General features: G+C 39.7%; 2 protein-coding genes across 4 annotated transcripts; one reads left to right on the forward strand and one right to left on the reverse strand.

Annotated features, from left to right (window-relative positions):
• Positions 1 to 25,226, reverse strand: LOC124156616 (zinc finger protein 37 homolog). 3 transcript variants are annotated; one of them, XM_046531260.1, is made up of 3 exons: positions 25,108 to 25,226; positions 6,058 to 7,405; positions 1 to 1,574 (listed from the first exon to the last, which is right to left on the reverse strand). In XM_046531260.1, exons 2-3 carry the CDS (start codon positions 7,388 to 7,390, stop codon positions 148 to 150), a joined length of 2,760 nt encoding a protein of 919 aa, XP_046387216.1. In that variant the 5' UTR covers positions 7,391 to 7,405; positions 25,108 to 25,226; the 3' UTR covers positions 1 to 147. The 3 variants fall into 3 exon arrangements, with proteins under 3 accessions (XP_046387216.1, XP_046387218.1, XP_046387217.1); XM_046531262.1 differs by lacking the exon at positions 25,108 to 25,226 and adding an exon at positions 24,766 to 25,101; XM_046531261.1 differs by lacking the exon at positions 25,108 to 25,226 and adding an exon at positions 24,755 to 25,101.
• LOC124155296 (uncharacterized protein K02A2.6-like) lies at positions 12,720 to 13,109 on the forward strand. The gene has a single exon (XM_046529014.1). The coding sequence runs from the start codon at positions 12,720 to 12,722 to the stop codon at positions 13,107 to 13,109; it is 390 nt and encodes a 129-aa protein (XP_046384970.1).
• Positions 25,227 to 27,363: the final 2,137 nt, after the last annotated feature.

Genomic DNA, 27,363 nt, shown 5'->3' on the forward strand with positions numbered 1-27,363 from the left:
TATCTTGCCTTAATTTATTTGATTTCACAGACAGTATCACAAATTCCCATTCATTTGCCACTGTATTGAAACGCAGATTCAACACTTGCATCAACATGTAATAGGAAAACAGGCAGAAAATGGTGAGATAGCCAATATATATACGTATCACTCGTGATGTCCCACAACCACCACACTTCCCGTATCGATGCACTCGGATTCATCAGTCATTGGCAACACAAACATTTCTGCTCCACCACTGGGGCAATCGCCCTTAGCCAGGTGTTCTCCGAGTTCATCGGGAGAGACAAGGCCCACACCACACCGAGGGCAGACGAATATGCAATTGTTGTCTGCGTTGCCATTGAAACTCACTTCAACATCCATCAAGCCTTTCTCACCCACCCTGGACACATCATGGACCCATCGCACAGCCTCTGCCTTCTCCACAGACCTCCCATTCTCATGTCTCTTGCGGTGAAACTTCAAAATCTTTGCTGTCACAAAACCCTTGCCACATTCACTGCATACAAAAGGACGCTCACCGGTGTGCAGGCGAACATGGCCCTCAAATATTAGTTTGGAGGAGAGTGTCTTGCTGCAGACGGGACACGTGTACCTGGTGGGGTCTCCTCTCGTCACACCAATGGGTTTCCTCGTGACCGATTTCACCGGTTGGCGCTTCCTCACGGCCCCACTCTCATCCCCAGCAAAGTGCTTCTGCCGGTGCTTGTAGAAGCTCGTTGGTCCCGTGAAGCCATTCCCACAGATCTCGCACATGTAAGGGCGTTCGCCTGTGTGTCGCCGCATATGGATGATGAGGGACGTGCGCATGACAAACGACTTGGGGCAGTTGGGGCACGCATGAGGCCTCAGCCCTGCGTGACGCATCAGGTGACCTTTGAGTCCCTCCTGCTTCGAGAAGGTCTTTCCACATTTTTCACACATGTACCTGGCATTCAGGCCTGGGGTCTTGGCCCTGTATTCAGCAGGGCCATGCGTTGGATTGGCCAGCAAGTGCACCGAGTATGCCCCCTTGTGCTGGAAGAGGCGGCCACATGTACAGTCGTACATGATTCTGCGGCTGGGATCATGAGACCTCTTGTGCCTCTTCAAGGCACCATTCGATTGAAATACCTTATTGCACAAATCACACTTGGGGCAAAACTGCTGTCGTCGCACATCCCACTGTATGAACTTTTGCTGGCAAAACTTTATGTGATCCAAGTACCTAATCCAGTTAAATTTCTTACCACAAAGGCAACAAGGAAGATAACCCTGCGCATGAACTTCACTCAAGTGCTGCGTGAACTCTTCCTCAGATTTCATGGGAGCAACACACAGAATGCAACAGAATTGGTATGTCTTAGCCTGGCAATATTCATGATCAGTAACTGACAGCCCCTGGAGATGGTTTCTCGAACACATGACACAACCATGGCCCTCTGATTCCCTTAACAAATGTTTCCGGTACTCATCCAATCGAAAACAAGAGAAGGAACAATGGGGACACACATGCCCACGTCCGGCAGTGAAAATTTCGTGTCCAGCAGGTCCACTCCCAGGGATTGAAGAAAGATCCTCCACCTCAACCACTGGAGAGAATAAAAAGATCAAATCAATTAATAATCATACTACAATTAAATAAGCCTAATAAACTGAAGATTATACCACAAGAATAATTATATACATGCTCATAGGCAGAGCTAAAAATTCTAGTCAGCTGAGTGCTCATCTTCTAAACCTATTTGAACAAAGAGATAGAAATGCACACAAAACATTGACACTGCATTGGCACATAAATGAAATGATGATTGCTTTTCATGATGGCTCTGATTGCCTTACTACACTTTCAGCAAAATACAAATAAAACTTTCTTTAAGATTGAAATTATTTTACCCTAGATATGTTGAATTATAATCTCAAATGTAATGGCAATATGAAATTGAATGTCCCCCACCAAAACGATTATATTATCACGTTGTTCTTTTTCTCCTTGTTTTGATGCACGCATATTATTCTGGTGTGTGTGCTTTCATGTTAATGGCAGAATAAAGCTTCTTGAGAGTAAGTGTCCGTTTATCGGTTTACAATGGCCTAATCCAACCACTACGTGACTCCTGCTACAACAATATATGTACATGCTAATTAGACAAATGACCACAAAACTAGTTCTGCTATTTGAGTGAAAAATTAAGAACTCAAATGGGAACAAAAAAAATTGAAAAACATGTAGTCCACTCAAATGAACTTTTTGCAGGAATTTTCAGATGACTATGCATACTCTAATTTCATAGGGTTAAAGCATAAGAGAAGGGTTTTTCTCCTTCCTGACTTTTTTTGCACATTGTTGGAATAGACAATAAAATTATTCACGTCTTTAGGTAATGCCAAAGTGTTCCTAGAATAAATGTGAACATTCCAATCCGAGAGATAATGACCAAAAAGGACGAGGAAACTTTGTGGTGTACACATTCTCGTGAAAAATGCCTCGTGAGATGAATTACTATCACCTTAGGAATATAGTAAATATTCTCGGATAATTAAATTTATTCATGAATAATTTTACCAAGCAAGTTCAAAACCTGACAAACCTTGTCTGAGAGTTCTGTATCTACAGTCATTTGTATAAATTACAAGAAATCTTTGTGGTTTATGCAGCTGAGCTTCAAATAAGACAAGCTTGTTTTGTTTGACATGATTTCTCATTGAACTGTGTGCAACTATATATACATCAATTGCATTTCTAACATTATACATTATGTTACAAAAGAAAACCACATCAACAGCACCACAAGTATTGTACACGCATGAGCAATTTGTTGATTGATGACTCATTGACGAGTGGTCTGGTAAATGCCTTGGATTGCTAGCATTACAATTTCATTGCCTGTGTAGTCTACTTTCAGTCCATTAAGTCAACAGCAATAGAATCAAGATGAACAAATTCAGCATATGCGTAATTTTGGTTTCAAATTAAAGGTTGCAGAATATTCAAGTAACACAGTACAGGAGTGCTACAAAGCATTTTTGAAAATCACCTACTAAATGCAAAATGGATACAATTAAAATGGTAATTTTTTTACATGCATAGATGAGTAAGTTAAAGTTATTAATGTATGCAAAATATCAATTCGTAATTCTAAATATTCTTGTTGCTAGAGACCTTCAAAGATCACGAAAATTACTACATACATTCTTTCCTACCACAAGAACAACCTATGAAGTAAGAATGCGAGTAAGCAGATTCGCTCCGTGGCAATAACAAACAGCTACGACAATACTGATCCATAACTTGAAGGGTAAGTCAACAACAGTTGTGAATAGTTCTAAAGATTTTACGGTGTATGTATTGCGCAATGGCTGACTTCAACTTCGTAAAGGTGCATTCTAAGAACATTCTGAAGGTAGATTACCTGATTCATGGTCACTTATTTGTTCTGCGGCAATGAATATTTCTCGGCACAGAGTTGAGAAGCCTCGAAATTGAAATGTAACATAAATTAAAACATCACTTTTGTTCACTGTTAATCTAGAGCTTGGTTTGCATCTCATGTAACTACTGTCATTTACCCACCACTTTTAATGTGTACTGGGTGCAATTTTGGAATATGTGAAGTTAACGTTTTGTAAAAATACAATGGAACATATTTGACAGTGATTAACTCAGCACTCCTAAGGTCTGGAAGGGAGACATATGGTGATTCAGTAGTTGGATACGTTGAACTGAAGATAACTTTGAGCATTTAAAATGCTGGAGTTAAGGTGACACCAGAATTTATAGTGAGAACAATAATCTAAAATTGTGGAAATGACTGTGGATGAGGAGGATGAAAAAGTATTAAGCCCCATTTGTCAAGGCTGTGCTGCATCTTCCAGTATGCATACATTCTTTAAAATTATTTAGAATAAATCTTTCACATGACTGATGATGAAATTAACATGTATTCCTACGAAACAAATAAATTGTAATAAAAAGAAAGTACTGAGAAATACATAGGTTTTTCTAAAACTGGCACCACATAGACGTATTGTTTACTGGACTCTGATGTCACGCTCAACACTCATGGGGATGGGGTTTTTTGGAGTGCAAGATTGCTACACAATTTTCAAAGTGGAAATTTATGGATATCAGTAGAATAGTGCAGGTGAGGAGAGCTTTCTACATCAACAAGAATCTTCTTACAGTTGAGAACACAAGGATAGAAGTAAGGAAACAATTCATCAGGTGCAACATATGGATCACGTTTCTCTATGGAAGCAAGGCTTGGATGTTGACAGCAGCTGAGAAGTCAAGAGTGGAAGCATTCGAAATGTGGTGCAACCAAAGAATGATGAAGATAAAATGGATTGACTGTATAAGCAACGAGGAAGTGCTAAGAAGAGTGGGAGAAAAGAGAAATCTTCTAGAAACCATATGGAGAAGACAGGACAACTTAGTGGACCACATTATGAGGCATAGTGGCACGATAAAAAGAATCGTAGAAAGACGTGTGGTGAAGGGAGGAAGGGCAAGGGACGGCCCCGAATGAGTTACGTAGTACAGGTTATGAAGGATGTAAAAGAGAAAAAATACATCGCGCTATGAAAAGGCTATCAGATAGGAGAGAGGAATGGAGAGCTGGGTCAAACCAATCTTAGGACTGCTGACTAATGATGATGAATACGCAGGCTAAAGAAGAACAGCTTCCACTGTAATTTTCAATGTGGAGGATATTTTTTTATCGCATAATCATCCATTTTCAGTGGAATTCCCAATTCTGGAATGACGAAGAAAGTAAAAAATAAAGATAACAACATAAGTAAAAGCCAATTTGTGAGGTGATACAGCTGAATGGCAACCACTGCAAGGACTGAAGGATTTCATTCTTAATAAATTGGAAATCAGGAATTGCTGTATCCACAGAAATGTACATTTTACAAGCAGTGAAAAATCAGCACAGGTCTACTTATTTTGTAATCTAACAAAAATATTTGCAGAAAGAATTCTCGGGTTCTCCAATGTGACGAGAGACATATGGCCAATTACCCGGTAGAAGAACCTGAGAATTCTTTCTGTGCCTGATAAGCGGGAAAATCTTGAGACCTTGCAAAAAATGTGTGTTTTGTTGCATGAGTGCTTTATAATTTTATTTTGACTATCTATAAAAATTATCTATGCACATTCAGTACGCAAAAATTATTATAAAGTAATTTTGTTAAAAAAAGACAAAAAAGTCAATCTTTTTTAAAATTTATTTGCTTGAAATGGTATTAAACATGAATGTGGAATTTTATGCATTAAAAATTTTAGAGCTTTCACATATTTTATTTTCAATTACTTATAGTTTTTTTTCGGATTTCTTTCCAAAAATTGGAGTGCATGTAGTACGTGAATAAATACTGTGAAACTGAGAGGAAAGTAGCACCCAGCTACTAGCATCAGATAGCAAGCTGCAGCTGCCAATAAGCAAAACATTCCAGAGAGAGAATACACATCTACCTAAATTTCAAGCGCATCACAATGCTTATGAGGTCATATCGTAAACTTTTGCTGATTTGTATTCTATTTCTTAAGATGTGTTGCCATGCCTCTGACTCAGAATCACTTCAAGAGAGGCATGAATGACGAGTATTTTTCTTTTCCACTCACTCACTCATTCGGAGCTTAAACCCAAATCTTGGTTCTCAAAGGTGAGGGTAGAACTAACCCTATTTTAAGATGCAAGCAAGTCACATTTATCTTTGGGGTAAAGGGTCTGCATTTCTTTTCACTAGGCCACCTTGCAGGGCAAAGATTTTGGTCGAGGGAGTCTGAAGACTTGGATGGACCTACGATTTGAATCCTTCACTCACAGTCTGCATTTTCATTTGCCATAGGAAAAAGTTTGAAACATGAAAACATTAATTAATTAATCTAAAATTTTACAGATACACATTCATTGCTACAGCAAATCAAAATTAGCAATCTATATTTGCATTTTTTTTTAGGGACACGCAACTCCACATTCCATTTTGCCCGCAGCACTTTAGGAGAAATACAACATTTATTTCACAGTTCATTCTGTAATTGCATCTTATTGAATACACGTACACTACCTGGGATGTCTCCCTTGGGTGCTATTAGACGAAGCCCACCACCAAGCTTCCCTGCAGCTCTGCACTTCTTGCCATCAACCTTACACTCCATCACAAGGAGTTCATCCAGTCTCACAGCTTCAATTCCACGGAGAACCAAGCCTTGGTGGTCTCTTTCACTCTCAGAACTATTAATACAGCTCGAGTCCTCAGCTGGAGTTTTCACTGAATTGGCTCGTGAACTCTGATTTTCCACATGAGTATCACCCTCTGCTGAAACCCGAATTGCACAAGCATCACCACGCAAGTTCACATCTGAAGATTCACACTGAGTCACAGAAGCCTTTTCACTTGTTGAACTAAACAGCTTCCTAGTTTTGTCCCCAACATTGTCCTCGGATGGTTTCTCCAAAATTTTCACACTTCCACCTCCATGGACATTTTTGGACAAATCAGAGGCTTTGGCTAAAGTGGTTTTCAAGAGAAACTTTCCACCATTCATTCCAGAAAGATGCTTAATTACAGTTCCCCGGGGAATTGCCACCAATTTTCTAACAACATTCTGATTTATTAACCGAGAAGTTTTCAAAGCATTCAGATCACTTGAGATAGGAGCAGTAACTTTCCCACCTTGGCATACGATGAGTTTACCACCAAGAGAATTAGATTTATTGACAACAAGACCACTAATTGCACTCTTCCTCATACCTGGGATCTTGGAGATTAAAACTTTACGAGTGTTATTTGAAACAGATATCAATTTGCCTTTGGAAATTACGGGGCCACCCTTTTTCACTTTTACGACCTGGTTGTTTGACAAACTGTCTGGGGGCAATTTTTTCCCGTAGCCATAGTTGCCACCCTTTCGCATGACACCACCAAGTGGTCCTCTGTGCCACAGATAGTGACCATAGACATCCGAGATGGCATCAAAGCCAATCAGACACTCTTCGCAACCATGGGGTTTGCCATTGACAGGGAATGCAACTGAGCCTTCCAGCCTCTCGTGACTCTTTTTGGAACTACACTTCTCGCAGCTCAGCACCTCACCCAAGTGGAAAGTTTTCCGGTGGGCCACTAGATTGGACCATGACCTGTACGTATTGCTGCACAGCTGGCAGGCAAACATTTTGGCCTCAGGATGGTCAATCATGTGTGCATCAAACTCCTCGAGGCTATCAAACACAGTGCCAATGGGGCAGAGGTCACAGGGAAGAGGGAGAGACACGGAGAGGCCATGCAAACGCAGGAGAGACTCCTCCGTCACAGTCAGCTCATACGCATCAGCTTGCTCAAGTTTCTGAACACCAGTCACCACCTCACCTGGCTGGCCAGAGGCTGCTTGGTCACCCATTATTGCTTCAAAATCCTGAGTGGAGAGAAAGAAGGATTATGCTAACAACAAATTAAGCAAAACTCACTAGCCAAGAGAAGCTGGCAAAGGTAATTCAGCTGAGGCTAGACCTGCTGCTTTCCAAACAAAGAGGTTGGATGAATTCAACTTGGAATGAAACCTGGTTCAGCATTTTCAGAGTCAAAATTTCAATGGCTAGCTCAACTAACGCCATCATTACCTGGGGCCAACAAATTATTCATCCCTGACACTTAGATTTAACTACTAGCCTGAAAAATGTACCTCCAGAAATTATAATTGCCTCTACTGTCCAGAACTTCAACATGTGGTATACAAGAATTTAATTTAAACTTTGCAATTTCTACTGAAGTACTAACGATATGTGCCTCTATGACCTGAAGGGTCCAAATCTCTTACTTTGTTGATTATTACATCGTTATTGCACTCTACTTAAGGTATTTAACCCATTTTTTCCCAGTGTTCCAAATTTGGAACAAAAATCTTGTTCTCAAGAATTGACTATGTATATCTTTTTCCAATAGAATATTTTACAATATGTAATATTACTTTTATTAGCAGGAGGTAACATGAATACTGCCATCATTGCAATTTTACTGCAACCCTGAAATTATTTTCTAAACTACTAGAAGCAAAATTTATAGTTTATAATTTCTTATGCTATGAATACTGATTTTTGAATTATAACACTTTTTGATACAAGGATATTGATTTTCTTTCTGGCCACTACATTGTGCAGAATATCTTTTTTATGACTGAAGACAATTTGATAAAATGTTTTTCATGCCCCCATTGTTATACCAACAAAAACAACAGTGTTCCATTTTTGGAACACTGGGCACGGACGGGTACACCCTTTTTATACAGCTTATGAATTGCATTACAATCGTAATCCAGGTCCTTGTGAAACTATTTTCATTATGTTTTTGAAATTACGTGTAACATCATAATTGTGTGGGAGTAGTGGTGCAGAAAATGAGTACAATGTCGCAAAGCTTGTCTGGATCATGTACTTCAGTCCCCATTAAGCAGCCGAAGGGAGAGGACACATTTAGCTCTTATAGTAGAGAGCAGCATTCAGAGCAATGACGAACAATGGAAGATATTTTCCATTTATTTTCATTGTGCTCCATTATTTGTTCTATTTCAGTTGTTGATACTTTTATAAGATACTTTTAATGGAAAAACAACAATCAGAAAAGTAGAATAATAAAATGATTCCCATGCTTTGGTATCGCGACAACCTTCATCAGGTTAAAAATTATTTTTAATGTATATATGTATATGTAATACATTTTTTCCAAAAAATTTTAATAGTTTTGTGCACTGAATAAGTGCTTAGAATATTGGAGTATAACGAAGAAATGACAAGAGCAGACATTTTTCTCATGCCTTGTAGCACCTTCTGATAATGGCGAAGGAAGTGCAGAGGACAATGGTGATGAAGATAAAGTCGAGGCAATATCAGCAATGCAAATGCACGCCAGCTAGAAGCAGAGGCTAAATCTGAATTTGTGCGTCGAGGAGGAAATTGCAGGACATTCAGTGATTATACAGATGAGTACCCTGTGGCCAGTTGGCTTCATAAGAATCAATTGATTTTTGGGAATGGACGAAAAAGGATTTGGTGCAGGAGTTTCCTGAATTTGTATCACCTCGAAATAACCAACAGATACCTTCTGATCCAGTGCCATTTTTTGAGCTTTTTATTGATGATGGCGCACGTAAATTTAAAAATGTTCTTGATTTATGCTCGAGAGCAAAAGAGTAATCATTACTTTGAAATTGACTGTATAAATGCTTCATCGGTTTGACTCTTCTGTCTGCGTATGTCACTGTTTGCAGACAGAGGATGTGGTGGGAGACAGATTCTGAGTGTTTCAATAGATTGGTTTCTAATACCATGAGAAGAAATTAATTTGAACTCAAAGCGTTTCATTCACTGCTATGGTAATAAAAATCTCCCAAAAAATGAAAAATTTGGAAAAGTGAGGCTGCTGCTTAATTTGTAGGTGCAATTTGAACCCTATCAAGGAAATCAGGTAGATTCAGAATTTCTCAGAGCATCAGTAATTCTAAACTTAGTGAATATTTTACAAAAAAATATTGCATTTAAATACAAGCGGACAGATCTTACTCCTTCATAAAGCTGGCAGATAGAATGACAAAATTAGGTTACGGGTATACAGGAACAATGATGAAAAATCGATTGGAAGGTAGGCCGATACCTACCTGAAGTAGAAAAAATGGTTTTCCAGTGGAGGAAGCCATTACTATCGCTCAGATACTTTGACAAACTCTACTACATACAAGTAAAAATATAGAAAATAGAACGGTTTCTTTGATAAGTTCATGGACAACAGTATTTCTCATCGGTACTGCCAGCAGATGGGTTTTTGTTGAAAGGAAAAATGGCAATACCTCAGCCACATGTTGTGTCAAAATACAACCGTTACGTGGGAGGAGTGGATAGGTTGGAAGAAAACATTGAAAATTGTAGGATATCCATAAGATCCATCAACGAGGGCCCTTGTGGGGGCCCTTACTCTGCTTTTGTTTGGATACCGGTGTTCACAATACATTTTTTGAAATTGTTCAGGAAAAAACAGCAGGGATCTTGATTACCTAGAATTCAAAAGACATGTTGTTTAAGGATATTTGAGGAAATATGGCGGGCAAGCAGCTAGAGGAAAGATATCTTCTGGATGTTATGTAGGATGTTATCAAAAGACTAACTTCTAAGAATTCCTTGAAAATGCAGTATTATCGCACCAACCATTGGATTGCTAATGCTGCAAAACATTAACGATGTGCTCTGTGCCAAAAAAATCAATGAAATGTTGTAAAAATATAATCTAGATTTACATGATGACTGATTTAAAAAGTTTCATGTGAAATACTGAAGTGAAGTAAGTCTATTCTCATTTTAAAATGTGATATTACGACAAATATTCAGTAAAAAATGTATTTTTCTTTAAGCTCCTATTCGTTGTCAGTGATCCAAAATTGTAACATTGTAATGCTGTACTTCAAAGGGTGGAAAGTACTTGTAAATATGATTTATGTACTTGGCATAAATAAAACTAACAAAATATGCCAAAAAAATAAAAGTTGTAGCAAAAAGAATTATTTGGGCAAAAATGGGTTAACATACTGAGAAGACAATACATAAACTTTTCCCAAAAACATGATATCAAGAACTCTTATCAGGTTGGCATGAAAGATATTTACGAGATATTCATGTGTGAGGCTCCCCCAAGAGCATTAATGGATTCCTTCGATTTGATCAATTATTTCCCCCACGGGCGCAGCCAGGAATTAAGGCTGGGGGGGGGGGGGGGTTTAGGTGCAAATAAAACCTGGGTGTGTGGTGGTATGGAATACCCACCAGGATAAGCGATAGATGCAAGATTATTAAATTGCGGAGTTTTAAGAGAAACTGTTCAAAATGGTGAGTTTTAAGGCTTTCTGAGGGATATTTTGTTAATCCTTACACTATTCTATTCGTAATATCAATCCAATTAAGTGAAATGGATTAAACTTAAAAATTTCTCTGAGCTCTGGGGGGGTTTAACCCCCAAAACCCCCCCTCGCTGCCCCACTGATTTCCCCAATTGTAATGTATGTAAATGGATACCGGTAACTAAGTAGCAGAATGTTTGTTTTCCTTTTTAAGAATGTGATTGTCACCAGTTTTGATGCAGATGTAATGATGAATAAACTGTGCCTGTGAGAGATATTATAAATTGGCAACGAGGAAAATTAATTAAATCACAAACGAAGTAAAACTTTGGTTGAGAAAATGACTTCACCAGCTGGAGATGATGGAGGCCTTACTAATCCACAAACAGGAACTATGAGTATTGTCCATTTGTCTGCTAGCAGCATTGGTTCCATGAATGAATACCGGAATGGAGATGATTGGGAGACATACCAAGAGAGATTAAGACAGTACTTTGTGGCAAACTATATAGATACTGAAATAGATAGACTCTGGTTGGTGAAGAGGCATACAAGACACTGAAAGACCTGTGCAACCCGGTACTTCCCCAGGGAGAAATCTTATGACCAGCTGTGTCTCATTTTAAAGCAGCATTACTCTAAGAGGATATCAGTATTCAGAGAAAGAATTGAATTTTATGAGTTGCGGCAATCAGCGCAGGAGACTGTTCGGGAATGGTATGCACGGATGAAGAAAAAGGCCGGTGACTGCAAATTTGGAACTATGCTCGACGAGATGCTAAAGGATAAATTTATTTGTGGACTATCAAGAGGACCGATTCTGGATAAGCTGTGTGAAGAAGACCACACTACACCACTGCAGAACATCTTGGAAATGGCGATTAAGAGGGAAGCGGTATTTTCTACCATGACAGCAGCATGTGGGGAAATGGATTATGTTAATGTCAAGAGGAAGCAGTGTCAACAACCCAGACCGGGCATTTCAAGTGGCCATGAATATAGGAAGCAGGACCTAAAGGGAACTGACCTTCAGACCAACCCTTCGCAAGTTATGGGAGAAATGAACAGGTGCAGAAGTTGTGGTGAAGGTAACCACAATTTCTCGAGTTGTAAGTTTAAGAAATATAGGTGCCGAAATTGTCAGCAGATAGGAATTTTAGCCAAGGCACGTAAAATTTTAGGTAACCATTCTGTTGATATTAGCGACAAGTCTGAGTCTTGTTTGAATTTTGTTCAGATGAATTATTGTGAAAACAGTAACGTAATAAGGCCTTTGACTGTCAGTGTAGTCATTAATAATAAGCCTTTGTGTATGGAGCTAGACTCGGGTGCAGGGATTTCGTTAATTCCAAAATCGGTATATGATGAGCATTTCTCCATGTGTAGACTTAAAGAAACTGATATTCGATTAAGAATGTATGACAATCATATTGTAGTTCCTGCTGGTGAGATCAATGTTCAAATATGCTATAATGGCATACGCAAACTTTGTAGGCTTATTGTGGTTGATGGTGGTACCCGCTCCTTGTTTGGGAGGGATTTGATGGATGTGTTTGAAATATTTAAAGGTAATTTATTAAACTATTCAGTGAATGCCATGAATTGCAATAGAGATTTAGTTATACTAATTAAGAAATATGGAGATTTGTTTAAATCCGAGCTGGGTAGGTTTAAATATGAAAAGGTTTCTCTAAAATTTAATGGGTCAGTCAAGCCAATATTTTTTAAACCTCGTCCTGTACCATTTGCTTTTAAAGCAAAAATGGATGAGGAACTGGACAGATTGAAGAAGGAAGGTGTTACTTCCTTGGTCACTAATTCAGAATAGGGAACACCCTTGGTCCCTGTGATGCGGCCAGATGGCCGATTGAGACTGTGTGTTGATTACAAGGTAACAGTAAATAAGTACTTGGATGATATTAAACATCCTCTGCCTCGCATCGAGGAACTTTTTGCTGCTCTGCAGGGTGGGGAGTACTTCACTAAGTTGGATTTTTACCAGGCTTATAATCAATTAGAATTAACAGACGAAACTAAAAAGTTGTTGGCTTGGAGCACTCATAGGGGAATATTTGTTCCTAATAGGCTCCCATTTGGTACAAAACCAGCATGTGCACTCTTCCAGAAAAGTTTGGAAAAGGTTTTACAAGGGTTGACAGGTGTTATAAATTTTTTGGAGGATAATGTGGTTGCTGGAAAAAGTAGAGAAGAACATTTTAACAATCTGGATATAGTTTGAGAGAGGCTAACTAAGGCAGGATTTACTCTAAATTTAAAAAAATGTGAATTTTTCCAGCGTGAGATTAAGTATTTGGGTCATGTGATTGACAAGGACGGTTTGCATAAGGACCCAGATAAGGTTAGAGCTATGGTTGAAGCGCCTAGACCACGTAATGTATCTGAAGTCAAGGCCTTCATAGGTATGGTGAATTATTATGCTAAATTTATGCCAAGATTAGCAACTGTATTAAATCCTCTTCATGGATTGCTTAAGGCAAATACACCATTTAGGTGGACGATTGATTGTGAAAGATCTTTTCAGCAAGTTAAGGCTATTATTACCTCTGATCAAAGTTTGGCCCATTATGACCCAAGTGTTAATATTAAGCTAGTCTGTGATGCATCAAATGTGGGATTAGGAGCAGTTCTGTTTCATGTTTATCCTGATAAAAGCGAAAAGCCAATATGCTTTGCATCACGAACCTTAAACCCTACAGAAAGAACCCTCAGTCATACATCGGGAAGCTTTGGCTATTTATTGGGGTGTTAATAAATTCTATCAATACTTGATGGGCCGTGAATTTATACTTTGCTCAGATCACAAACCTCTCTTAGCCCTTTTTGGCGAAAAAAAAGGCATACCCCAAATGGCTGCAGGAAGGCTACAAAGATGGGCATTGTTCCTTAGTGGGTTTGACTACACCTTCCAGTATATCAAAGGGAATATGAATTCGGCAGCCGATGGTTTGTCCCGACTGCCTTCAAATGTTACTAGCTTTGAAAATAATGATTATGACTATTTTAATTTTTTAATTGAAGATAAACTTCCCATAACCTCAACAGAGATTAGAAATGCAATACGAAGAGAAAAAATTTTGGGCAAGGTGGCCCTATATTGTAGAGATGGTTGGCCAAGTATGGTGGCTGAAGAGTTAAAGCCATATTTTAGGCGTTTAAATGAGATTACCCTTGGCAATGGTCTTCTAATGTGGGGTTACAGGGTTATAATTCCAACCAAATACCAGAGGCAGCTATTAGATGAAATTCATGGGGCGCACTGTGGAATGGTTAAAATGAAAATGCTTGCCCGTCAGTACTTTAGGTGGCCAGGGCTGGATGAAGATATTGAGCATTATGTTAGAAGCTGTCATCCTTGTCTAAGTAATTCCAGGTCTCCTGGAAAATCAGTTTTAATTAAGTTTGATGATGCTAAACATGCATTTGATCGAATTCACCTGGATTTTTGGGACCTTTTAACACATTCAGTGCGGATGACATATATATATGTCATGAGGGCTTTTCCACTCAGGCGGATGACATAAATGTATGTCTTCGGGAGTTCGTTTTTCCGCTGGTCACTAGGGTGCTCCGAGCGCGCCTAGCGTTACTTTTTCACCCTCCCGCAGTTCGGGATTGACCTTACACCATTGCGGAAGTGTCCGTTTCTAGTTCTACGTGTTCCTTCATTTTTAGTGTTTTTTTGTTTACATTAGTGCTATTTTTGGAACAATTTGGCAGGTTGAGATTTTTCTTTTCATTTCCTTCGTCTTTTTTTCATCATTCTTATCGTAAATATCATAATCATGTCTTACATATGGATTATTTTTTTTTGTTTTTTTACCTTCATTTTTTATTTATTCATATTTTATGTGCTATCACAAAAGTTATGATTAGACTAACTTTTTTATTAAAGATATTTATCCCCGTTTCACACTCAATACATAATAAAAAAAATGATCTTAGTGCGGTGCTTCAGTTAATGATGTTATATTTGAATTTCTTTTTCAAGGAACATTTTTTATTAATGCAAATTACGTTTATCCTGGGTGATTTTTTTTTGGGTCTTTTTCCTACTTTTACAGCATATTTTCTCATTCGTTTCCCTAGGTCAATTACCAATCCTCTATTCATTTCGATTTTATTTCATTTTCTGAGTTATTCATACGTGTTGGGTTAGTTGCAGATTTTCTTCCTTTTCATAAAAAAATAACATATTAATGGCTTATGCAACACTGCATTACATTATCTACAGTATTGGTCTGTATTTTTTTACTCGTTTATTTGTTTCCTTAGCTTTGTAAACGAAATTGCGGAAAAGAATAGACTCAGAGGTATTTTAAGAATTACGGCATTTAACCATTATTTATTCCCTTGAAATAGTATTTTTATCTTATTTTTTAATTTATTCATATTTTATGTGCAACCACAAAAATTATTATCAGACTTAGTTTTTGTTAATAACGTGTATTCCCGTCTAAAAACTTACTATTTTATTCCAAAATGTTTCCATGCGGTCCATAAGGTCGTATTTTATACTTTATTAATAATTTTAAAATAATTATTGCAAATTACGTTTTTTTTTTACTTAATTTGGGTTTTTTTCCTAATTTTACGGCATACTTTCTCAGTCATTGCTCCACATCAATTACTTGTCCTCTGATCATTATGGTGTTTTCATTTTGTAGGTCATTAATACATTCTAGTGTTAGGTACAGATACAGTCTTAATTTTCCTAAAAACTAAGGTATTAATCACATATGCAACACTCCATTACACAAATTGTACTATTTTGCTGGATAATTATTAAGGCTCAAGGTTGGAGTCCCTCCCTACCAGCGGCACTCGCAGAGATTATTTCAACTTGCAAATGATATTTTCTTTGAAATAATCCTCTCATAGACGGAGAAAAATGCAGAAAGCATTTTCCTCCAAAATCCTTCACCAAGGGCCTTCACTAAGGGCATAATGGATTGGAAGCCGTTGGAAAGGGAGAACTGGAAACTTCCACACATGGGCGCAATTAGGGTTAACACGATTTCTAACGATTGGAGGTCAGAATTAGTGCGAGTAGCGATATTCGGGAGAAAATGTGCCATGATAGGTTTTTAGGAATGATGCAGGCTCTTCATTTCTCCGCTAACCGTGAAGGCATCCGTAGGACAGTGACTACGATTTGCCCAGAATGTGAAGGTCAACCAGGGCTCTGTCTAAGGCCTTGCTTTCAAATATATCATAAACATTTGTGAGAATTTTTATTGAAATGTTTCAATTTTGCAATAACTCTGAGGTAACATATATTTAAAAAAATGTTTATCCCATAAATTTATATTTTTCTTGCCGTTCATTGTGTTCTACTTCTGAGACTTGAAAAAATTAAATCTACGGCCGTTGAAACAAAAAAATACACGTGTCATCATCTGGCTATACGAAATGGTCCGGCAGGTGCTGCCCCTCTGGGGGACGCCGAGGAACTCGGACGGTAGAGCCAGTAAGGAGGGTGACGCGCAGTGAGTCGCGCGGAATGTGTGTAGAGAGACGGTGCGAGTTTTGTTAAGGGAGTATCCCTCGAGTGCTGTAATAATCCTTGCTACCTCTGTTAATAACAAGCTACCTCACAGTACGGTGCGAGTTTTGTTAATGGAGTATCACTCGAGTGCTGTAATAATCCTTGCTACCTCTGTTAATAAACAAGCTACCTCACAGTTCAGAAGTGGGATCGACCAGCGAGCTGCGGTGGAGTTGTTCGTGCACATCCAGCCATCAATAGATAGAACATCAAAAACCCCAGTGCGGACTGAGTAAGGTGAGAGAGTGTGGTTCTAGTGTAGCAATGACCAGTCCGACGAATGCGTCGTGGGATGGCGAGTGTCGCGTAGGTAGCTTCAACGGGGTCCATTCTGCGGAAGGAAGGGACGCGACTGAATTGGCGGGAACATGTCGAGAGCAGGAGAGCGAGGCCGGCGTGGCCAGGGAGCATAGTGAGATGCACCGAGAGGCTACCGCTAAGTGGGTTCTGCCTGCGTCGACGCCGTATGCCGCGAGAGACAAGGCTAAGGAGGATATACAGTCAAGAGGACCCGGTGAGCAACCGCGCGAGGCTACTGTCGTGTGGCCTACGAAGGGCAGAGAACCGTCGTTGGGAAATTGGCGGTATCCTGTCGGAGAGAGTAGCGTCCTTAGAAGCGCAGCGGAGAGGGAACAAGCGCTCTTGCAACACGAGAGAGAATTGCTAGAGAGAGAAAGGAAACTTCTAGCACGTGAACGAGATCTTTTAAATGGGCAATCGTTAGTTCTTGATAAAAGTATGGTGGGTTATCGAGAAATAGCAGAGCAATTATTGCCGGAGTTTGAACCTTCGCTAACCCTGGGGTTCACGGCGGTACAGTGGGTCAGGCGAGTAGAGAGCATTGCATCAGCCTACGGATGGGACGAGTCGATGTTGTTAGCCCAATCCGTTAGTAAGTTACGCGGAGCGGCGAAACTATGGCTGAATAGCGTAGCCGAGGAAGTACACTCTTGGGAGGCGTTCAAAAAAGGACTATTATATTGTTTCCCATCAGTGGAGGACCAAGCCGACGTGCACTTGAGTCTTACAAAGAGAAGAATGCAGCGTGGCGAGACGCATGAGTCATATGTTTACGCGATGAAGACTATCGCTAGGCGTGGTGAAGTAAATGAAGCCTCCCTTATCAAGTACATTCTAAATGGCATGTGGGATAAGGAACTAGTGAAGCTGCTGACTATGTGTGACTTTGAAGATGTAGAAGGACTATTACGCAAGATAAGACGATACGAGAGTGTCACTGATAGGGCCAAATTGGGAGATAGGGCAAACTTTCACAATCGACCTCCTGTGACCATTGACAAAAGGGCTGAAGTCAAGGAAGTGAGGGGAGAAAGGACGCCTACCCAGGGCGTTTGTTTCAATTGTGGAAAAGAGGGGCACCTCGCTAGGGAGTGCCGAGAAGCTGCCCGTGAGAGAATTTGTTACCGGTGCAAGCAGACGGGACATATGCAGAAAGATTGTTTGCAGGCTACACCGAGAACGACCCAGAATGAGAAAAAGTGGAACGTTAGGAAAATCACACGACCCAATTGCATCATAAAGGACGAGTACCACAAGTGGATAGAGATAAACGACGACAGGGTGGTTGGCTTCGTTGATTTAGGAAGCGATGTTGTCACCCTGAGAAGAGACGTTGCACAAGAACTAGGAGTCGAATATGAGGCGAGCCAGAAGCGTTTAGTTGGGTTTGGATCAGGGGGTTGTGAAGCTATTGGCACGAAACGAATGATCTTGAAAGTAGACGATGTGAATGTGGAAGTAGAGGTTTTAATTGTCCCAGAAAATTCTCAGGAGGATGCTATCATTGTAGGGCGGAGTGCCTTAGACCAACCAGGAATTCGGGTCGAAAAGGAGTTTGGGAGACTCACCATTTCCAGAGAAAACGCCGACCTTAGTGAAAGAAAGAATTCTCAAGTGCGGAAGGTGGAAGAGGAGTCACGGATCCAGAAAGACGAGATACACATGAACGAGAACCTGACGACGCAAGACGAAGGGGCACTATGCGACCTCGTAAATAAATTCAGGGGATGTTTTGCTAAAAACTTAAGCGAGTTAGGCAAGGCGAACTTCACCAGCATCAGCATTGATTTGAATGACGACAAACCCGTGACGTCACGTCCGTATCGTCTGCCTTACGCAAAAAGAGAGAGCATGAGTCACGTAGACGCCCTCAGCAGAAACCCGGTGGGAAAGGCGGTAGAACCTGAGATGGTGGACTCAAAAATATTCACCACCAGAATTCAGCAGGAGGATTGGCTGTTGACCATGCAGCTGCAAGATCCGAGTCTCCAGAAAATACATGCGACATTGAAAAAGCCAGCACAGACAAACGAGGATAAGCAAGTGCACACTGATTATGTAGTAAGAGACCATCGAATATGTCGAAGAGTGGAGGGGGGAAGTCGTTGGGTGGTCCCAAGAGATGCGATTTGGAGAATCATAAAGGGGAGCCATGATGACATGGGACATTACGGAGAAGAAAAGACTCTGGAACACCTGAGAAGATATTTCTGGTTCCCGAGGATGAGACAAAGGATAAAGAGATATATCGCAGCCTGTATCGAATGCGCGTACCACAAGAGACCAGGCGGGAAAAGGGAAGGAATACTGTACCCAACTAAGCGCGAGGGTACGCCTTTTCATACCGTTAATATAGATCACCTAGGACCGTTCCCTCGTAGCAAAAGAGGCAGTGAATACGTCCTCGCGTACCAAGACAAGTTTACGAAGTTCATAGTACTACGAGCTGTGAAAAACACGAGGTCAAAACCAGTCTGTGAGGCCTTGAGTGAGATAGTTAGCTTGTTTGGTTGTCCGGACCGTATCATCTCGGATAGAGGAACGGCATATACGTCGAGAGAATTTGAGGAATTTTGCGAGGGGCATCAGATAAAGCACATCAAGAACGCCACTGCAATGCCTAGGGCAAATGGACAAGTAGAGAGATCAAACGCCATAATTACTCGAGCTATCACTACGATGAATTCAACGGAGGATGGAAGTGATTGGGATGGGCGCTTGAAAGACATTCAATTTGCCATGAACTCGATGAAGAACAAGACGGTGGGAGCCAGTCCACATGAACTGTTGTTCGCGTACCGCCCGCGGAATGCGTTAAGGAACCGAGTTGTAGTGACATTGCAGGAAGATGAACCTGAATTGAGCAAAGAAGTGATAGAGGAGGTTAGGAAGGAAGCTTTAGGCAGGATGGTAACATGTCAGGAGAGGCAGAAGAAAAGGTTTGACGAAGCTCACAAGGAGCCAAGAAAATACGTGCGGGGAGAGTTAGTGTTAGTCGAGCGAGAAGCCCAGGCTACGGGAATGTCTCGAAAGCTAACACCCAAATTTAAGGGACCATACAGGGTGGAGAAGGTATTCCCCAGGGATAGATATTTGCTGACAGACATCCCAGGAGCAGCCAGAACCCAGAGGAGGTTTCATTCGGTCTTTTGTGCAGATCGAATGAAACCATGGTGCCAACCCCCACCAGACTACGACCCCGATGCTGTAGAAGAAGATGACAACCCACCCCCATGCAGCCCCGGAGACCAGGGAGCCCACGAGCAGATTCAAGAGGACCCCGATGCTGTAGAAGAAGATGACAACCCACCCCCATGCAGCCCCGGAGACCAGGGAGCCCACGAGCAGATTCAAGAGGACCCCGATGCTGTAGAAGAAGATGACAACCCACCCCCATGCAGCCTCGGAGACCAGGGAGCCAACGAGCAGATTCAAGAGGAATCCGATGCTGTAGAAGAAGAGGTCAGCCAACCGCAAGAGCGGGCCGAGGACGGCCCTGAAATCAGGAAAGGCCGACTGTCATCATCTGGCTATACGAAATGGTCCGACAGGTGCTGCCCCTCTGGGGGACGCCGAGGAACTCGGACGGTAGAGCCAGTAAGGAGGGTGACGCGCAGTCAGTCGCGCGGAATGTGTGTAGAGAGACGGTGCGAGTTTTGTTAAGGGAGTATCCCTCGAGTGCTGTAATAATCCTTGCTACCTCTGTTAATAACAAGCTACCTCACAGTACGGTGCGAGTTTTGTTAATGGAGTATCACTCGAGTGCTGTAATAATCCTTGCTACCTCTGTTAATAAACAAGCTACCTCACACACGTAAAGACTAATTCCAAGATATTTTCGTCATTAACCTAAGGAATCAACGGTAGAAGAAGTATTATAAACGGAAATAAGAAAAGTTCACTTCTTCATACAAGGAAAATTGCATGTGTGCAATGCGGGTTGCGTGAATTGTCAATTACTGGTGACGGGTGGCATACATGTATGTCATAAGGGTTTTTTACAAATTGCTTGAAATAGAAACAAAAAAAATTGCAAATTCTGTTGTATTACTTCCAAGACCACCATTATGAAGGAAAATCACTCATCCGTCACTGGAGGTTTCGGTGAAAATATCATCCGCATTGAATGTGTTAAGGGTAAAATGTTCTTGATTATGATTGATGCTTTCCCTAAATGGCCTGAGGTGTATGAAATGACAAAAACTGATTCACAATCAATGATTGAAAAGATAAGGGACTGTTTTGCCCGTTTTGGACTCCCTAATATCATAATCACCGACAATGGCCGTCAATATACATCCCTTGAGTTTAAAAATTTCTGTGCAAACAATGGAATTGTACACAGGTTGTCTGCTTCCTACCACCCATCTACGAACGGAGCTGCAGAGAATTGTGTTAAAACCTTCAAGGAGGCTTTAAATAGGCTGTTAGGGGATGTGAGACAGGCAGGATTAAGCATGTGTACCCTAGTAAGCAAGTATCTGTTTTCTTACCGCACAACACCCCACTGTGCTACTAATGAGACTCCTGCCAAATTGATGTTTGGACGTGAACCAAAGACAAGGTTATCTTTTATATCAGCATCCTTTGTTGATAAGTATAACAGAAAACAGATAGAATACCACCATGGCCAGAGGAATATAAATTTTAATGTGGGGGAGGTTGAGTAGGTGAAAGATTACCGTGTGTTAAATAAGACGACTTGGGTAAAAGCAACCATTGTTAAGGTGTTGGGGTTCGAGACATATTTGTGTGAAGTTGCTGATGAAAATAAGGTTCTTTGGAAAAGGCATACAGACCAAATAATAAAAGTTGGTGAGTTTTACAATGACTGTGAAACTAAAGATGGTTGTGAAACAGATATTTTGTGTAGGCCACATAGACTGTCTAAACCACATGCAGCTCGATTCTGTAAATGTGATATCTGTGCTTCGCGTGCTTCGAACCACAGTGGAGTTCTCACGCCTCTCACCGTGAAAGACGTTCAAGCGATCCTGCAAGCCTGTGTCGTGAGATGTTTGACGGATTGCGAATGATCACTTCAGTTTCTTATGTTGGTAGCTGTGCGGATGCGAGGAACGAATCAGAATCTCCGACACAAACTTACTTCAGCGGCCAACTGCAACTTCAGTTACCATAGAGAAACATATACAATGCCGCGGAATATTCACTCCCAAAGTAAATAATACTTCTTTACTCAATTTTGAGTGAGGTCTTTTCTTTTAAAAGCACCTATTAATGATAAGTTACGGTTGCTTAATTAGTTTATAGCTATTAACTGTATATTACCTCTTTTATATGTTGTCAAGTGCTGCGTATCAAAGCCAGTTATCATGTAGCAGGCTTGTAATTGCACAATTAGCACTAATTTTCTCATAATATGGAGCAAATGCTTATGCGGAATGAAAACAAGTGTTTTTTTATTATTTGATAAAGGTTCATTCTCGTATGCGTTTGAGCTGTTCTCATCATTTCAGTACATAATTTTAAATGCGCTTTGGTGTATATTTATTTGTCTGATTGTGCAAGCACATGCCACTATTCACGATTTATACTGGTGAAAATGTTTCTGGCGCGAATACGAGTTGATTATTAACAGTTTCTGCTAGAGGACGAGATGTTTACATGTCTTAGTATTTCTATTATGTCAACAGAAAAAAGAATCATGTTGGTCATGTTACTGAACGGCAGCAATAATGCATGGGAGAGATGGAATGGATGATTAATGTTTACCTTAACGTACTAAATCATGCCCCCTTCAAGCCACCTAAACGTCTACGAATTAATCGTGGTGTGAGCTCAGTGAAAATATCCATCGCCAATCCTCGAGATACGCGGGACTAACCTCTTAAATCTTCTTCCCGCATCTCGAAGGGATTGTTGATATCGCGTATCTGCCGCCGAAGTATGTGCATCTATTGCCTCCGTCGACATTGATGCTCATGCAACAGTAGCGGAGCTATGTAAAGAGCCTCCATTCTCCTTAAAAACAAATCGAAGGCTTGAAGTTACGAAACAAATATTAAATAAATCCGTTAACATTCAATACCTCACAATACTTTTACCATTGGTTGTACTCCAAATTATTATGAACATTAAGTTTTCAGTATTTGACTTGTATATTCTAGCAGATGCACAAATATAAGATAATTGTCAAACCCTCAGCACAAAGTTTAACTTCTCACCAACTTCAATCGCAATAAAGGCAATATCGCAATATTAAATGGTACGCGGATGTAAATTTAACTTTACGCATTTCTTTTATTTGTTTTTAATACATATTACTTAAATGGGAAGTGACAATATGAAATAGCCACCATCGTAATTAATGAATAATGTGCTATTAATTATCAATCACAGCGTAAATTCATTATGAAAAATTAGAGCGCATTGCCGCGACGAAGCTACCACGGGCCCTCTTGGGTGTGAATACTTTCACGGACGCGGCTGTGAGAGTGACGTCACTAAAAAGTTTCAGAATCGCTCCAGAGTCAAAGCCGTGAATACATTGACGAAATCCGCTTGTGACGGCCATATCACATTTACAGAATCGAGCTGCTGACAAACTTAATTTGTAAAGTGTGACATGCTGTATTAGTCCTTTCGTTTTAATGGTTATTGACTTTGATTTTCTTGTTCTCCATACTTGGTTATTTTAACATTGATTTTTATTTTTTAAGTTAGTGTTGGAGGGATTGTAATGTATGTAAATGAATACCGGTAACTAAGTAGCAGAATGTTTGTTTTCCTTTTTAAGAATGTGATTGTCACCAGTTTTGATGCAGATGTAATGATGAATAAACTGTGCCTGTGAGAGATATTATACCAATGTTCGCAAATAACCACTACAAGGACAAAGTCACTAAATTCCATTATCAGACAGTTATGTATGCATTCATATAAATATCATTCATTCATAGCCTTGATGATGTTTAAATACGTTGGCAAAAACTTGCATTAAAAATTCTTCAAGGCCTATATTGCAAGATACTGAATCAACATTCATTGATAATGTTGCAGACTCCTTTGAGAAATCTAAAAGGAAATTGTAAGCTGCTTTGGTAACTTCAAATTTGGAATCAGAAGAGGAAGTCCCCATTAAAAAGAAGTGCATGCCGGAGAGGTTCCATATTCCCAACATTCAGGAAGAATCCCCAGAAGGCACCCTACCATACCCTACCCTACTATGGCTGTCAGTTGGAAATAAAATTTTGAAGCACCGAAAAATATAATATTTTAGTCATTTATCCTGAATTTTTTCAATGGATCCAATTTGAATATGAATGCCTAGAAAATATCTTCTCAAAGATATCAGAAAAGCGGACATTCAGATATCCACAAAATATCTAGAAGATACTACAAGATATTTTCTAGACATTAGCTCAAGACGTTCTAGATATTTTGTAGACATCTAGAAGATATTTTGTGCTATGTGGGTATAGGAACGATAACTATTCTCAAAAAACTTCTACAAATCATTCGCGCCGTGATATTATTTTTTTATTACTTCCAGACACTAAAATGCTAATAGGCATTTTCACTATAAAACTCCATACTGTGGATCACAACAAAACGTTACCATTGCTACTCTCTCGGCTAAAACTCACTAGTTATCGTGTCAATAGTCACTTGGTATCTTTCAAAAGTGAATTTCGGAGGACACGAAGAATTCCACACTGATCCGTCTCGAATGATTTCACAAGCTTCTCACGAAGCGCGTAATAAAATGTAACTAATGTAAGTTTTCGCTTTTACGCGCCTGCTTTACAATTTTCACTGAATCATGCATTGTCAATACTATTTCATCAGGAATGTTCATAAAAAGTTAATATTCGGTTCATACGAGAGCATTTAGGATTTTATTCTTCTTCAGAGAACATTAGTCAACTCCCCAGCATTGAATTTACTTATCATCCCGAATTTCAGAGAATTAGCGATTGCAATAAAATGATTAGCAAGTCAGGTATGGGAAATTTACTTAAATAATGCTCGATGAGATATATTCAGCGGCAACTCACTTTATGCTTACCAACAAAGGCTTTGTCAGTATCACAACAGGAAGAACAAGTTTCACATTCACCAATTTCTTCTATGAAAACCACAACGTTTTACTTTCTAGTGGACAAAACACATTGATCACACACTACTTGAATCCAAGTTATTAGATTTATCTCGTATGCCCTCACAGACAACCTTCAGATCACTACACAGTAACACAAATGCCCGAGGTATAATAAATATAGCATACTTATTTATACTGATTTACACGATCAGCTAGAAAACTGTCGAGACAAAAATCCATGCAGTCACAGTACTGGAAGACCATAACAAAAATCAACCATTCCCTTATCTCGTTCTTCGCGAACGTTACCTGAACACAATGATCCCGCAAAATAATAACTGAGGATTCCTGTTGTCCAAAGAGTTTATATTATTAAACAATAATTATGCTCTGGCCATTCTTCATAAATACCACGGTCTTAGAATATGAGAAGGTCTGGACACTCTCCGTTCAGGCATGGTCATTTAATGAAGCCGTTTCCCGTTGAGGCCGGTAGGGGCGCCACCTATCCTGAAGGGCAAGTTTCCTACGTATCTGTATACGATACTTCAGTAATTATGAACTAATTTATGGCAAAAATGAATATAAACACATTGACTGTGGTTACTAGTTAACAAGTTCATATGCACTTAACATCTTATAGCGAAAAATACCTAGAAATCGTTCTCATACGTGAGTATTAATCAAATGGAAGGCGTTGGATTTCAGCTTCGTCTGCTTCCATACCTTTGTAAAATCAGTTACAGCCATAACGAAAGATTGTCAGCAGTTAAAACCTTATGTAGTGAGGAAAGGTATTTTTAAGGAAATAATTATTTATAGCTATCTTGTGGTAAACGTTAATATAAGTTGTCATAGAAGCTACGTACGCACCATTGCCTCTGACCCATACAGCACAATCAGTGCGAAACCCGTGTAAAATCGTGATAAAACACGGGTAAAAACTCGTGTATATCCCGTTTGTACTCGTGTAGGACTGGTGTAATTGCGGTGTATTTCCGGTACTATGTCCGCTATTTCTGGTGTATACACGAGTATTATCCGTATATTATTCCTTAGGTCCCACATAGTACCACGATTCCCGAGGGCGACGCCACCGTCGCAACATTGAGTTACTTTCAAATATGGCCGCTAGTTGGCAGTACTATCGCTGCAGCCAAATCGATTGGTCGATTATATCGATAGGTCGCTCTTGGCGATATATATCGACTCATCGATAGGTCGCTCTTGACATTTACTCGAACCTGAACGATTAGGATGAAAAAAATAAACATTGCTATTCCACAGATCAAAAAATTAAACTTTGAAATTACACTGATTTCTGTGGAATTACAAAGTTTAATTTTTTTATCTGTGGAATAACAAAGTTCAATTTTTTCATCCAAAATGTAAATTCCATGAAGTATCTTTAGGATGAACTTTAAAACCTAATAATATATTCTATTGAAAGACAAAGTTTAATTTTTCACCCAAAAAAGATTAGTAACTTCAATGAACTATCACCAGAAACCACCATGACCCCGAATGCATAAAAAGCGGAAGCTTGTAGTTTACCAGTGAGTACATTTAAAGTGGTGCATTTCGAAGGCTGTACCACAATGTTTTTTCATTGAAAGAAGTTCCTTCAGCATTCCTGTAAACAAACGTGACAAGGTGATCCTCTCAAAATGCACCATTTAATGTGATCTGGTGTTTAATACAACGAAAGCAAGTAGTAGAATTCACAATCAATGCAAACCCCTAAACTTACAATTAGAAGTCAACTAAAATTATCCTGGATCTATAAGTTCCTATAGATCTAGACCCTATAGACACTTACTTCCCCCGAACTATTAAATTAATATCCCAAGTGGTTGATTTTGCTCCCTAGGGGGCAAACAATGCATACTTACCCAACTCCCCTTGGTTGCCACTGGCGTCTGACATCTCATGGATGAGGAATGCTTACCAATCCTAAGCATGAGGACTTACACAGAAAAACTCACCCATTAATGATGGTGATCACTGAAGAAGCCCACCTTATGCTAGGTGACTTATTTCAACCAAGTAAATGGGAAAACCTTTCAAATGCAGATTAAAAATTTAATGACACTTCAATTTAAGAAAAATTTATTTGGACAGTATTAGGTGAATGGCGGAATACAAAACAAAGCATACAAAATACAGAATAAACAAAGCATACATGAGACTTCATTCGCATCCCCAGCAATCAAGAGACTTAAAATCCCTAGTGAATTACAGTCGGTCTGTGAAACTTCATTGTGGAATGAATCACTCACTATCAAATACTCAGTAGCATCTACAATCACAAAAAGGGCTTCATTATTAGGAAAAACCATACTCGTGATCCCATACCATCAAATACAGCAAGAACAATCAAAAGAATTAAACTTTTATGTAAACACGAGAACCATACTATCACCTGCAGAGACAAAGGAAACAGTTTGGTTATATAAGAGTGAAAAGAGTGCCATGACAATGTCAGCAATTCAATGAGGATAATGATTGTGAATCTTTAATATATGTACTAGAGACAAATGAAACAAGAACTCAACAATTGTTACT

Source organism: Ischnura elegans, chromosome 3, assembly GCF_921293095.1.
Source record: "Ischnura elegans chromosome 3, ioIscEleg1.1, whole genome shotgun sequence".
Lineage (NCBI taxonomy): Eukaryota > Metazoa > Arthropoda > Insecta > Odonata > Coenagrionidae > Ischnura > Ischnura elegans.